At 51.9% G+C, this 13,380-nt stretch overlaps 4 protein-coding genes across 4 annotated transcripts; all 4 read left to right on the top strand.

Annotated features, from left to right (window-relative positions):
* The first annotated feature begins 1,020 nt into the window (after nucleotides 1-1,020).
* On the top strand, nucleotides 1,021-2,775 carry CAOG_06229 (septum formation protein Maf). Its single transcript, XM_004344928.2, has 4 exons — nucleotides 1,021-1,631; nucleotides 1,767-1,976; nucleotides 2,107-2,203; nucleotides 2,320-2,775. Exons 1-4 carry the CDS (start codon nucleotides 1,512-1,514, stop codon nucleotides 2,613-2,615), a joined length of 723 nt encoding a protein of 240 aa, XP_004344978.2. The 5' UTR covers nucleotides 1,021-1,511; the 3' UTR covers nucleotides 2,616-2,775.
* An 862-nt stretch (nucleotides 2,776-3,637) lies between these two features.
* Nucleotides 3,638-7,350, top strand: CAOG_06228 (hypothetical protein). The gene is made up of 13 exons (XM_004344927.2): nucleotides 3,638-3,663; nucleotides 4,289-4,491; nucleotides 4,588-4,659; nucleotides 4,736-4,807; nucleotides 4,880-4,951; nucleotides 5,056-5,121; nucleotides 5,214-5,285; nucleotides 5,361-5,429; nucleotides 5,533-5,604; nucleotides 5,694-5,762; nucleotides 5,849-5,920; nucleotides 6,011-6,147; nucleotides 6,221-7,350. The coding sequence occupies exons 2-13, from the start codon at nucleotides 4,301-4,303 to the stop codon at nucleotides 7,204-7,206; spliced, it is 1,950 nt and encodes a 649-aa protein (XP_004344977.1). The 5' UTR covers nucleotides 3,638-3,663; nucleotides 4,289-4,300; the 3' UTR covers nucleotides 7,207-7,350.
* A 1,315-nt stretch (nucleotides 7,351-8,665) lies between these two features.
* On the top strand, nucleotides 8,666-11,068 carry CAOG_06227 (hypothetical protein; the record flags this gene model as incomplete). Its single annotated transcript, XM_004344926.2, has 2 exons — nucleotides 8,666-10,499; nucleotides 10,559-11,068. Exons 1-2 carry the CDS (start codon nucleotides 8,874-8,876, stop codon nucleotides 11,066-11,068), a joined length of 2,136 nt encoding a protein of 711 aa, XP_004344976.1. The 5' UTR covers nucleotides 8,666-8,873.
* Nucleotides 11,069-11,712: 644 nt separating this feature from the next.
* CAOG_08964 (hypothetical protein) lies at nucleotides 11,713-13,047 on the top strand (the record flags this gene model as incomplete). The annotated part of the gene is made up of 4 exons (XM_011272340.1): nucleotides 11,713-11,723; nucleotides 11,797-11,867; nucleotides 12,272-12,314; nucleotides 12,951-13,047. 4 exons carry the CDS (start codon nucleotides 11,713-11,715, stop codon nucleotides 13,045-13,047), a joined length of 222 nt encoding a protein of 73 aa, XP_011270642.1.
* Nucleotides 13,048-13,380: the final 333 nt, after the last annotated feature.

Genomic DNA, 13,380 nt, shown 5'->3' with positions numbered 1-13,380 from the left:
GAGGGACAAGCATGACCAACGAGCACAGTAAGAAGCAAGCAAGCGACGGAAGGAGGGAAAGGCGAAGAGGGAGGCCGACAAAGAGTAAGATTGTACAAAATGCACTTCGCTGTTGGTCGACCGATTTGCAGTTTTGGGGGTTTTGTCAATAAGGATTGGCTTTCGAGTCGTTCTTTGTTGAAGGCAGGCAGCAGCGACGACGACGATGGGGGAGGAACGCGGATGATAGCACGACAAGCTTTGGAACACAGTCAAAGCGTTCGTTCGTCTGTGCTGCCTCCGTGCTGCTGCGTCTGACTCGCGCTGTGGCGAGCGATGCGTGTGCGTTCGTGTGTGCGTCTGACAAATGTGTAGAGTGTGGGTGTGGGTGCGACAGACCCATGGACAAGCAGAGCCGCAGTGAACGAGAACGAGTTCCAGAAACGCTGTCATCACTCCCAATCCGAGTGGATCAACGGATGAAAGCGAAAGAAGTGCCTGTCTCTGCGGCTGTCTCTGCGCTTGGCATGCAAGCAAGATGGAGACGACGAGTGACAGGAGTGGCAGGAGTGACAGGAGTGATAGAAGACGAAGAAGAAGAAGAGGACAAAAAACAGTTAAAAAAATGGCTGCTTTTACTACTGCTCTCGGGTTTTAAGACTGACGTGGACAATCGCTACGAAAACCACATGACCAGCGATACAATGACAACATCATGAATAAACGAGCAAACACAAGGCCAAGAAGAGATCAGAGACCGTTGAAGCGCTTTGGAGAGACAAAACGACGTTGTGATCGCATTGCCTTCTTCCCCCCTGCGCCGCATCACACACTCGCATCACTGCCATACCAGCTGTGTGTGTGTAATGTCACCTGTAGCTCAAGATGAGCATGGATCGCAGTCGTGGAAGACGTCGTTTGCTCGGACAATCCAAATCGCCCCTCGAAAACGCAACCCAAAATTCTGGGTGCGCATTTTCAGGAATGGCACAGCCAACGTTCGTGAACCCGACCCAGTCCAACTCGCCGCCTATGGAGTGGGATTGTGTATGTGCGTGTGCCTGTGCCCGAAGCCCTACAAGATACTCGGCATACTTACCTTACTGGGGAGGCACCGTGGTCAAGCGGGCGGTCCTCCCCGAGAGCCACTGTCTGCCCATTGCACCAACCGGCGCGGACAGGCGGCGATCGGCGAATTGCCTTAGTGGTGATTCGACAGTATAATTTCTGTTAGATGGGGATGGTGTGCGTTCGCGCCGCCGTCCCTTTCTTTTTCCCCCTCCTTTCTCTGATTGAAACGACCCAAACCTTTTCTCTTTCCTTTCTCTCTCTTTCTCTTCTGTCTTTTCTCAATCATTCGATTCGATCTCCTTGGTTTGTGTTTTGAATGTCATCATTCATTGGGATTGTACGATTGGAAGGGAGAGCGCTTGCATTCACTCGGTGGTGTCGTTGAGCTTGAGTTTCACAAACTCTGCTGCTTTGTGTCAAAAGCGATTGTCGAGAATACATGTCCAATTTCAGGCTCTGCCATGCTTTCACTCTTGTATCTCCATCAATCCATGCTGCTGGACCTGCTCACAAAGCTCGAGCGATTTGAGTTTGTGCTGGCAAGCTCATCTCCACGCCGACGCGACATTCTCAACTCCATTGTAAACGCTCCTGCCGATGACTTGATTCTGCATTGAAGTGAAAATGTGCCAACTGCTGTTGCTGTTCGAGTGAGCGTTGATCGACGACTGTTTGACTTTGTTGTGCACGTTGTACGTTGCGGACGCTTTGGGCAGGGCATTCGCGTGCTGATCGCGCCGTCAACGTTCGCAGAGAACTTGGACAAGAGCGTCTATGCGGCAGGCGAGCTGTGGCGCTACGCCCTGGACACGGCCGAGCAGAAGGCGTTGGACGTCCAAGCCCAGCGACAGCGCAGCGCACAAGGCGATCGTGACAAGGCGAGCCGGCTGCAAAGCGAGATTATCGTCAGTGCAGACACGATTGTGGTAAGAAAGGGGAACAATAATGCTCAGCAATGTCTCAGAAAAAGAGTACGGGTGGAAAAGGTCCAATCGTTTCCAACTGCAAAACTCAACCTGCAAAACTGGAACTTGCTTGGTTTTGAAAACAATGCAGGAGAGCAATGGATTGATTATGGAAAAGCCAGCACATGCCGAGGCCGCGTTTCAGATGATCAAGCAGCTCAGTGGCAGGACCAGTCAAGTCCACACCGGTAAGGGCAACAACGAAACTTGGCACGGTTCACACACTCCCCCTGCCTCCCCCTGCCTCCAATTGGTGCCATGCAGACTCGGTTCACCCTCACCTTACTTGCTCTCCAATACATAGGAGTCGTCATCATTCCCCCAACAGCGACCAACTGCACGCCAAGTGTTGTGAAATTGCACGAGACAACAATAGTTCGCTTCGCCGACCTCCCGGACGACCTCATTCGTGCCTACGTACAAACTGGCGAGCCAATGGATAAAGCGGGTGGCTATGGCTACCAGGGATTGGCTGGATCTCTGATTGCGGGAATCGACGGCTGCTACTACAATGTTGTCGGGTTTCCGCTGCATTCGTTTTGTCACACCATCCGACAAATGACCCCTCAATTGCTTGCAAATGCGCCGCCGCCTTTGTGATTTTTGTTGGTGATGCCTGTGGCCAAGGTTGGCGAGAGGGAGGGGGGAAAGCGGATTCGATGGTCGATTCGACGGCGTTGCTGTTTGTATTTTGTATGTCGTCGCCACCTATGTGTGTAATGAAGTGACTACGCTCAATCCGACTACTAGTAATGGAAGATTTCTGCTCACATCTACTTGAGCTAGAGCTGTAAACCGGTAAGAACGTCGATTCAAAACAAAAATCCTCCATCCCGGCATCGAAATCCACTCGGATCGTTTCCTCTGACCGTGCTACCGCTGCCGCTTGGATACAATTGAATACACACTCCGGCAAGTCGATCTTACTGGAGGAATTGACCAAAGTCAGAGTTTGGGCGAAAAAGTTTACAAAATTTTGAACGACACGGACAAGTTGGGCATTGCCTGGCAGAGCGTCACAAGCTTCAATTTTGCGTGTTGTCCGAGCTAGCCACCAATGCATCAAATAAAGACATTTGAGACTTTGTCAAGAATGCAAGAACGTGATGCGGTGTCTGGAAGTGGATTTGACGATGCTTCTTGCCGCTTGCATTCGCTTGTCAACACCTTTGACAGAGTTTGTTCCACTTCCGACACCGCCACTACTTTCAATATCGATGGCAATGATATTTACAATAATAATATATGCTCTGGACAGCTGAAAGTCCGTGATTTACGTTGCACGAGGTGCTCGAAAAGTGCTCAGCGCCAATTCCAACGTTAGTTTCACTTTCGCCCTTCTGCCCCCGCCAGAATGAGTCCGGCAACCGGATGAAACGACGATTGAACGACAACAAGACTACTCGACATTGTCCATAGCTCACAAGCGTCGTATCTCTGTCCAATCTGGCCTCTCGAGCACCAGCAGCGAAACCAACAGCTTGTCCCCCCTCTGCGCACACTCCACTTCCATGGTGTTTGTCCGTCTCTTCATCTTGCCTTTCAGCTTGTGGCGTTTCTGCCTCCAGTTTCTCACGTCAGTCTTGCTTGCCTTTCTCGTCCTTACCTTCGCGACAGTCTTTTTTTTTTTTTTTTTTGTTCGTTTCTTGTGCGTTTTGCTTGATGTTTGTTTTGGTCGATTTTGTTGCCAAGTTTTTTTTTTTTTTTTTTTGTGGTTTTCTTTTTTTTCGTTTTGGTCATTTTCCCATCGAGCGCCTCGTTCGCGTGACTTTCAGTCCCAAGGTCGACATGGTTGACGCCAGCAGAGTGCAGACGGGTTGTTGCAGAACGAGCTCAAGGCGGCCGGGGTGGGCGATTTGGGCAATGCGGGGAGGACAAGGGCGAAGGGGAGAAGAAGGGGGCGTTGTCCCGGAAGCCAGTAGCGACCAGTTTCAGCCGGCGGAACAGATTCCCCCGCCCCATCGCGCCACTCTGCCACAGCCACGCCCCACTCTGCATCCCCACAAAGCGACAACGCCATGCGCATCCTCAGTGCTGGCAGCTCGTGGATGGGTGGCTGCTGCGGGGGTGGAGGGAAGGCGCGAGTGAGCCAGCGAAACGGTCAAAAAACAAAAAACAAAAAACAAAAAAAACAAAAAAAACAAAAACAGGATCTTGTTGCGCCACATGTGTGCGGGTCAATAAAGTCGTGTCACTCACGCTGCTGCTTGTACGCGACACACACCACATTCACTCACACTCTGTGGAACAAACACAACACTCAACACAAACAGGTCGCATCAGGAATGGGGCGCTCTGGAAGAGACACAGCCGTCATCGTCCTGCCACTGCTCGTTCTCGTGGGTTTGCTGTCGCCAAAAAGCGCCGTCGCCATTGACGCTTGTTCTGTGTGCAACTGCACAACCACAAGCATTGACTGCAAGTCTCGTGGTCTGACGAGCATCCCGACGGGCATCCCGACCAACGCGGTCGCCATGTAAGGAAGGGCGAACAATTTGGAAACAAACTTCAAACAATAACAACCAACACTCAACTCTCCTCCACACCCTTCTTCTTGTGTTGGTCCTGGCAGCGATCTCTCGTCAAATGACATTGCTGACATTAATCCTGGCGATTTCCCCAGTCTTCCTGCTCTCAAGACAATGTACGGAAACGCAAAAACAGAACCAAAAAAAAAAAAAGTCTCCAGCAACAACACTCACCCTGCTTCACACACACAGGACGCTCCTTGGAAACGATCTGACACGACTGCAAGCTGGAGTGTTTAGCTCGCTAACTGCCCTGACAAGTCTGTAAGCGGAGAGCAGCCATGAAATGCATGTAGAACACATTCGCGTTCACCGTGCAACTTCACTCGTTCGCAGCAATTTGTACAGCAACCCTGTGACGGCGTTGGATGTCAACTCGTTTGCCGGTTTGGGAAGCCTAAAGATGCTGTGAGTGTGATCGAGCGTTCCAGACTGTCCTTGACCCTGTATTCTGCAAGTGGTATTTTTTTTTTTGTTTTTTGTTTTTTGCTCACTGGAGACAATTTTTGCAGAGTTCTCGATGCCCTAAGCACGATTCCCGTTGGGACATTCACTCCTGTGGCACAGCTCACGTCCTTGTAAATGTTCACCGAGATGTTCGGATCACGCCAGCGTTGGTAGTATGCTCATTTTCACGGGTGTTTGGTTTTTTTTTTTGGGCATGCTCCAGGCAGCTTGGTTTTTCCAGCCTGAGTCCGTTTTCCACACCATTCTTTTCCGGCCTTACGTCGCTGACCTCCTTGTAAGACAACATACAAAGTACGCTCTACCACTTACCATATCACGCAAAGCATTCGCTGACCGCTTTGTGGATCAGGTTGGTCAATGCCCTCCCCACCACAGTTCCTTCGAATCTGCTTCAAGATCTACCGACGCTTCAGTCATTGTACGTATTTTTACAATGTTCGGACGCGATGTGGTTGGTCAAGTCTGGTTTATTGTTGATTTTTTTTTGTTGGTTTTCTTTTGTTCGTTTTTGGCCCCGACAGTTCCCTCGCTAGTTCAGATGTGGTGGCTGTTCCAGGCGATTTGTTCCAAGGCTTGAGCAAGCTTTCACTCGTGTACGGTTTGTCGGCAGGGAGAGGCTGCGACCCGTTCCCGCGGCTTTTGCAACTCACACCATTAAATTTTGATCTCGCGTTGTTGACAGCAACTTCCGAACGTCGATAACAACCTTTCCGCAGAGTCTGTTTGTCGGGCTGCCGATGATCTCCAACATGTATGTAGCTCGAGCCCGATTCAACCTCTAAAAGGACACATGTGTCCTCAACGCTTACGAATCACATTAATTTTCGCGCGAAACAGAGACTTGCAAACCAACCAACTGTCTTCCATTCCTGCGAATGCATTTCAAGGTCTTACTACCCTTACATTGCTGTAAGTCGGAGGGAGCAGAGTCCTTGAAGCTGTTAGCAAGCAAGCACTCAGTCCCATCCTCTCATGTCGGGCTGTGATGTTCGCTCTCAGAGACCTCAAGTACAACCAATTGACCACGCTTCCCCCTGGCCTATTTAAAGGGACAGGCATTTTCTCAGCTGCTCTGACTGGGAATCCTTGGTCGGGCACCCCTCCAAGTACCTATAACTTTGTAGGAACGATCATGCGTAGGTGTAATGTGTTCCGGTTTTATGACATTGTTTTTGTTGCTGCTTTGCTAATCGACATGTATATTCCCAGAATGCCATACTGCTTGTGCCACCTGCTTCAATGCCGGACCTTCGAGTTGCTGCAACCAGAATTGCTTGAGCTGCAGCAGTGCCGACCGTTGCTTGACTTGTTATGATGGCTATGTGGCGTCAGGAAGCATTTGCGTTGGAAGCGGACCGACAAATGCAACCGTTGCTTCCGCTGCCTCGGCTGCATCCGCAACATCTGCTTCTGTCAGCGTGCTCTCGGTGTTTTCTGCAGCCTCCCAATCTGCGGCAAGCGTTACCTCGGCAGCGTCCGTGTCTGCAGCCTCGGCTGATGCCGTGTCTGCCGCGAGCGTGACCTCAGCAGCATCCGAGTTCGCTGCTAGTACTGTGTCTGTTGCCTCAGCCAGCGAAGCATCTGTCGCGAGCGTGACCTCGGCGGCGTCCGTGTCCGTTGAGAGTCTCATGTCTGTTGAATCAGCCAGTGAAGCATCTGCAGCGAGCGTGACCTCGGCAGCGTCCATGTCTGTCGCCAGGTTTGCGTCTGCTACATCGGCTGCCTCCGTGGCTGCTGCCAGTTCAGCATCGGTCGCATCCGCCGCATCAACTGCTTCTGCTTCGGCTGCATCGGCCGCCAGCGCCAATCCTGGCTCCTCCAGCTCATCCGACAGTACTCTCGGCATTGCAGTCGGTGTCGCGGTTGGAGCGGCGTTCCTTGTTGCGCTTCTGATTGCAATCATCGTTTTGCGTCGTCGCTCCAGACGCTCGAGCGACCAGAGTAGCGTGGTCTCAGCCAAGCACCAGCAACCCAAGCATTCGACTGCGACGGGTACGACTGCCACCTACGAGAGCATTGCATCTGTCGTCAATCCGACGTACGACGATGTGACACCTCAAGCACGCATTTACAGTGATGTTGCGCCCGCGAACGACGTCGTTTATGCCGAAGCATCCACCGCAGCGTCGTCTTCCACCGCGCCTGCCCGGTCTCCGACGGCTTACGCCACCATTGCCGTAGCGCCTTCGGAGTGAAGCACGAGTTTCCGGTCTGGTGCTCCATGCGTCTGTGCTGTGTTGGTCCTCGATTCACACGTTCTTGCTGATCAAGCTATTGAGTGAAAGCTGAGTTTTGTTTTGTTCGCAACAATACATGCACCAGTTGTTTGTTTCGTTCAGGTTTAGGTTGAGTTTGTGCGCAGCGCTTTGTGTTGTGTGCAGTGTGCTGATAAGCCCCGTCACACTTCCCTGCAACAGTCGTTTAATTTACTTTGTTGATACCTTCTCTACCTTTGAAATTTTTCTGTAGTGCGGTGAGTTGCGCTGCGTTTGAAATTTTACTGTAGTGCGGTGAGTTGCGCTGCGTTCAGCGCAAAAGCAGGCGCCAGCGTGTTGAAAATTCTCAGTCCTCCTTGTTGAACTTTGCTCCTTCATTGTCTGATTTCGATTTCACCCTGGTGGCCAATTGGGGAGATTTATGGATTCGGGGGGTTTCATATTCAGTCATTTCGTAGCGTAAGTAACGCGAACATGAGGAAAAAAAAAGCCGCAAAAAAAAAAAAAATCATAAACTGGTTTTTCTGGCTGTGGGGTGCCACACGGAAGCAAAAAGCGAACGAGAGAGCAGAGAGAGGAAGGGGCCGGGAGCCAGTGCGACACTGCGTGTGATGGAACAAGTGAGGAGTGCAACTATGTGAGAGAGATGTGAGTGAAGAGTGAAGCGAGCGAGAATCCGAGGAGCAGAGAGGCGAGGAGCTCGGAACCAAAAAAAAAAAAAAAAAAAAAAAGCGCAATGCAGATCCATACAAACTCGAAAAAAAAAAATCGAAAAAAAGTCTGCAAGCCAAAAGGCAAAACCCGATGACACGTTACGGCTGCTTGTCTTTTCGTTGTGTGCGCCTCTGCAGCAGCCTGTCCACATCCTCCTCGCAGAGACGGAAGGCAGCGTGCTGTGGCGTTGCAGTGGCAGCCAGCGGGGGCCGCGAGCGGTGCAGGAGACTCGAAGCGACAGAAGCCGAAGCAAGCCGAGAACACACAAAAAAAAAGAAAATAAAAAAGAAAAAAAGATGATCAAAAGCCAGCAGCAGGCTGTTTGTTGCCATGCAGCGCTGTTTTGATGCTCTCCTTCGCTCGTTCGATGTGTGTGTGTCTTTCGGGCGGGTGCGCGTTTCTCTTCCCCTCTCCTCGATACCAGCAAACAGATCACCCGCGCCCATGCAGCAACGTCTCAAGGCGCGCCTTTTTTTCTTTTCTTTTTTTTTTTCCCCGCTTCTCGCTTTTTTTTTTTCTCCTCACGCATTGATGCCTTTTTTTTTTTTTTTTTTTTTTTCGGCCTGCTTTTTTCTACTTGTTTGTCATTCGCCACCGCGTGTCCCCATCATTCTCCTGTCATCACACGTCTCTTTTTCCCCCCTCATTTTGTTGTTTGCGCAATATTTAATTCACTCACGTTGCAATTGTTTGTTTGTTGTTTGTTGATTTGTTTGTGATTCAGGTTTTTTCTTTTCGACTTTTTTCGATTTTTGTTGTTGTTTTGTTGTTTTGTTGTGGGATTGCTCATCGTCGCCCACTTCACCACTTCACCACAACCGCACCACAAGCGCACCGAACCGCACCACAACACTCGCGTCGCTTTGCTTCAAGAACAAAAGAAAAACACCCACCCCCTCCCTCCCATCTTGCCTCTCTTGCCTTCGAAACAAATGGCCGCGGTCACCAACTTGGACACGGCAAGCGTCGTCATGCCAGCATTCGTCGCATTGGACGACCCCTTTGCCGCGTCTGCTGCTGCGCACCCCTTCCCGCCGCCCTTCGACCACCCTGCTGGCATGGAGGTCGACTACTTTGGCGAATGCCGCCAGCTCTGGGAGCGCCTGCAGACCTCGCTGAGCCAATCCGCGTCGCTTGCCGAGCGTCTCCTCCAAGCGCAGGCCGACGTTGCCCAGATGGCCGCCATTGCCTCCGCTGCCTCCGCTGCCGCCGCTGCTGCCAATGCCACCGCGACGACCACTGCCACCATCCCCTCGACGCTGCCGTCCTCAGCCGTCTTGTCGCCCTCGGTGCGCATCTCGGTCAAGCGCACCTCGTCGGAGGCCGAGCTGTCTCTTCCCGCCGCCGCCAATCCTCTGCCCCAGGTTGCTGCCTCTTCTGTCAAGAACGACGTCCTGCCCAAGCAGACCACTTCCGGCTCCATTAGCTGGTCTGCTGCAGCTGAGCTAGATCTTTTTGGCGCCTCCGCACAGTCCAACCCGGCTCCAACGGTGCCATTCAATGGACCTGTCTTGTCGTCGACGACCTTGTCGCGTCGGCTGCAGCGCAGCAGTTTGGACGCCAAGTCCGCTCCTGGCATGTCGTTGGGGATGCGACGCAAGAAGCTTCCGGCGACTACTCCTGCTATTTCTCCTCCGACTTCTACTCCTAGTACTACTACTACAACTACTACTACAACTACCAGTACTACCACGAGCGCAAGCACAAGTCAGCCTGAGGATGCCAAGCCTGCCACTGCGCCTCCCGCAAAGCAAGCTCGGACAGCCGCTCCCAAGCCCGACAACCGCGATGAACCGCGCAAAGCTACCGCCGCAGCGAAAGATGCGGGCACATCCAGCAGCCCCAGCTCTTCCTTTGACAGCGATTCCGACGACAGCTCGGGTTCCGACAAGCTCAACAGCGACGGCACGCTCAAGCCCAAGCGGGTTCGCCGCAACTTTGCTCAGCTCGACCGCAAGTTTATGTGTCTGTTTGTCGATTGTGGTCGCCTGTATGCTTCCGAGGGCTCGTTGCACCAACACACCAAGATCAAGCATCCAAACTGGAATCCGGGGCCGCTTGGGCGCTTCAAGTGCATTGGCCCTCTCGACGCCGTGCCCACACAGCCTCGTGCCCCTCGCAAGCGCTCGCGCAACCCTTCTGGCGCAGCACGTCGTGTGACCAAGTCTGCAACCGCGACCGCCGCGACCACCGCGACCACCGCCACCGCCAAACCTACCGCCAAAGCTGCTGCTCCCGCTACTGCAGCCGCCGCAGCCGCCGCAGCCGCCGCAGCCGCCGTTGTCAAGTATGGCCACGAGCAAAACACCAAGCCCTCCAACGCGCTCGATGCTTTGTCGCAGAAGCAACCGCAGCCCGCTAGCGGCTCGCTCGACTCTATCGATTTCCTCTTTGACGTCTTGGACCAAATGCCAGCGCCCTCAGCCGGCGCCCTCCATCTCAACAATTGCACCACGATCGCTCGCCTCGCAGTGAGCAACAACACGACCGCGACGACGCTGGGCTTCTTGCTCTCCGTCGCCGCCTTCTCGATCCGTCTGCCTTTACTCCAGTCCCTGGTACGAACACCATGGCCTCCGTGCAGCAAGCGCTCCTTTCTGCCTTCTCTTCTTCTCAGCTGCACCAACAGCAGCAGGCGCAAGACTTGCAACACGACTCGTTGCAGGCAATGCTCCAGCAGCAGCAGCAGCAGCAGCAGCAGCAGCAGCAGCAGCAGGTCGCTTCCCAAAGCAACCCATCCTTCTTGTCTCTCCAACACATGCAGGGCAACATTTCGCCCGTCTCGTCTGTCTCTTCGTCTCTCGGATTGGCAACTCCCCGCTCCCAGTACTCTCCCACCAACACCTCCGAGCTGACTGCCCGTCTCCTCAACCAGGTGCAACAGCAGCAGCAGCAGCAGCAACAGCAGCAACAGCATCAGCAACAGCATCAGCAACATCATCAACAACATCATCATCAACTTCAGGGCAAGCTCCAATGGCAGCACGCACCAGCGTCCCATTTGTCCCCTCCAGCTTCTGCTGGCTCGTCCGTGTCCGACGCCATGTTTGTCGACGGTTTTGCGGAAGCTGTGGTCTTCCCAACGGCCGGCACACACTCGGCATACCCCTCCGCTTTCGTGTGGTGAGAGCAGAGCGCTGGCTCTCTTCTACTACCACTGATTGTCGAGGAGGTTTTTTTTTCTCCTTCTACTTTCGGGCTGGGACGATTTTGCCAACTTGCCTTTGTGATTACATTCTCTCTTTCGTTTTTGTTGTCGATCGATTCTGTGGACTGGGGTGCTTTCTTTTTTGGCCGTGACCTGTGTTCTCGCACGCGTTCGGCGCAGGCGTCGGACTCTGGACAAAAGAAATTGCGCCCTGTCTTTGAAAAGCTGCTTCCTGTCTGCTTTTATTTGTTGTTGATGCGTTTATTTGTCTCGAGTTGTTGCATGGATGTTTTTATGAGTACGATTAAAAAAAAAACGATTTTGGTTTCTGCTAGATCGCGGTGATGCATGGGGTGGCGATCAGCGTGCTTTGGCTTTTCGATATTGTAGCGAACCAGAGCAACGCACATGGCGTCTTGTAGCGACCTTGTCCGACCGCGTGGAGGGTGTTGAGAGCCAAGCTTGTTTTGGTTTCCAATGCTCAATCTGCCGAGAAGGTCGGATTTGCCACGCTTTCCTCAATCTGGTGGGTCTGATCCGCGTCGCTCCATTCGTAATGTAATCCAAGATCACCTTTCCTCGTCCGACTTGTTGTGATTTCATTGTTGATGTCCATTCCCAAAATGGAACGGAGGTCAGTCCGGTTTCTTTTGTCAAGTGCAAGAGGGTCAATTCCTGGGACCGCCGTCCCCCGAGTCGGCAACCAGGGAAGGGCCTAACCTGGTTGCCGCAAGTGTTTGGGACCTGACCTTCAAAGTCGACTGTGCTGTGACTGCCGGTACGTTCTCGCTGCTGCACTCTGCTCGCTCTGATCCATTGAAGCGCATGTTTTTTTTTTTCTATTTTTTTTTTCTAAAATTCGCCAAAGGATTAGAAAACTCTGTCGTGCACCACACTTAGCCGCCTCAACGGCGATGATGCACATCGACAACCATATAACCTCTAAGAAGTCATGATGGCACTCTCTGTCTCTGTCTCTCCCTCTCGCTCTGTTTCTGTCTCTGTTTTTTTTTTTTTTTTTGTTGAAAACAACGTGGTCGTCCACGCGGTTTTTATTTTTTATTTTTGTGCGATCTCTTTGTTTTATTTCCAGTTTCCAGTTGACTCTTTCCCACTTCTGCGCTGCCAACTCTTCCATTTGACTCACCGTTTATTGACACTCTGTTGCTTGCCTCGTTCTAGGACTAACATCGCGGAATTGCACGCTTTCCAAGTGGCCTCTCTTGTAAGATCTTTGCATTCATTCACGTTTTCCCTTTTTCCATTCCTTCTCCCCTCCCTTCTGTGTGTGCGTGCGGCGATGAGGAACAACTCTAACTTATCAGCTCTGCTTCTGAATTAATTCATTGACGAGAACCGTTGTTTCACTTACCAAAATAACCCTGAGTCTCATTCACACTCAACTTTGTCCTTTTCACGTTTGCGCTTCTTCTTACTGTTGCTCTCATCCATGTGTACTGACTACAATTATTCTTTGCTTTCTTCTGGTTTCTTAGGGAGTGAAAGCGATGTCACATCCGCCATCACAACGTAAGTTTTGAATCATTCACCAACACTTCCTTTGTTCCTTCCTTTTGAAGCTCTTTTCTTCTCTCTCCTCCTCCCTTTGGGAAGTGATAGTTCTCTACTATGGTAATTTGCGACTGACGAGCGAACGGAGCCCAGACGAGATTCGCCTCTTTTCTACAGTGCCCGCAGCTCGGCGTGATTGTCAACTTTTCTTGTTGATCCCACCCAATTTCTTTTCTTCATCTTTCACTCAGACACCATTCTTCATTGCCTCTCAATTGTGTCTTTTTGTTGCTCATTCGTTGCTCCCTCTGTTGGCTCGATAGATATGCTAGATATGCTTTGGTTTCAGAGTTGGCTGGACTTCCCTTCTGCGTTCCGGCGCCTGGATTCTTCGCGCGGATCCTGCGCCACCTGGTCTTGTCGAGTACTACGATTGCGGCCTTTGATGTGCTTTATTGACCTAAAAGACTCAAAGGCGACAACTTTCACGAGTAATTGTACTTGTTCCGTTCCCATTTCGCGTTATGCCACGAACATCAAGGAGTTGGCATGCGAACCAAGGACTTTCCTGCTGCCTCGAACAACTGGTTCCCTTCTCTGTTTCGCGTTGTGCCGCTCAACGAACGAACGTACAGAAGCTGGCATGCGAACCAAGGACTTTCCTGCTGCCTCGAACAACTGGTTCCCTTCTCTGTTTCGCGTTGTGCCGTTCAACGAACGAACGTACAGAAGCTGGCATGCGAACCAAGGACTTTCCTGCTGCCTCGAACAACTGGTTC

The sequence above is a fragment of the Capsaspora owczarzaki genome (assembly GCF_000151315.2).
Source record: "Capsaspora owczarzaki ATCC 30864 unplaced genomic scaffold supercont2.11, whole genome shotgun sequence".
Taxonomy (NCBI): Eukaryota; class Filasterea; order Ministeriida; family Capsasporidae; genus Capsaspora; species Capsaspora owczarzaki.
Note: the sequence above shows the minus strand (reverse complement) of the source record. Positions and strands in the feature narration are given on the sequence as shown.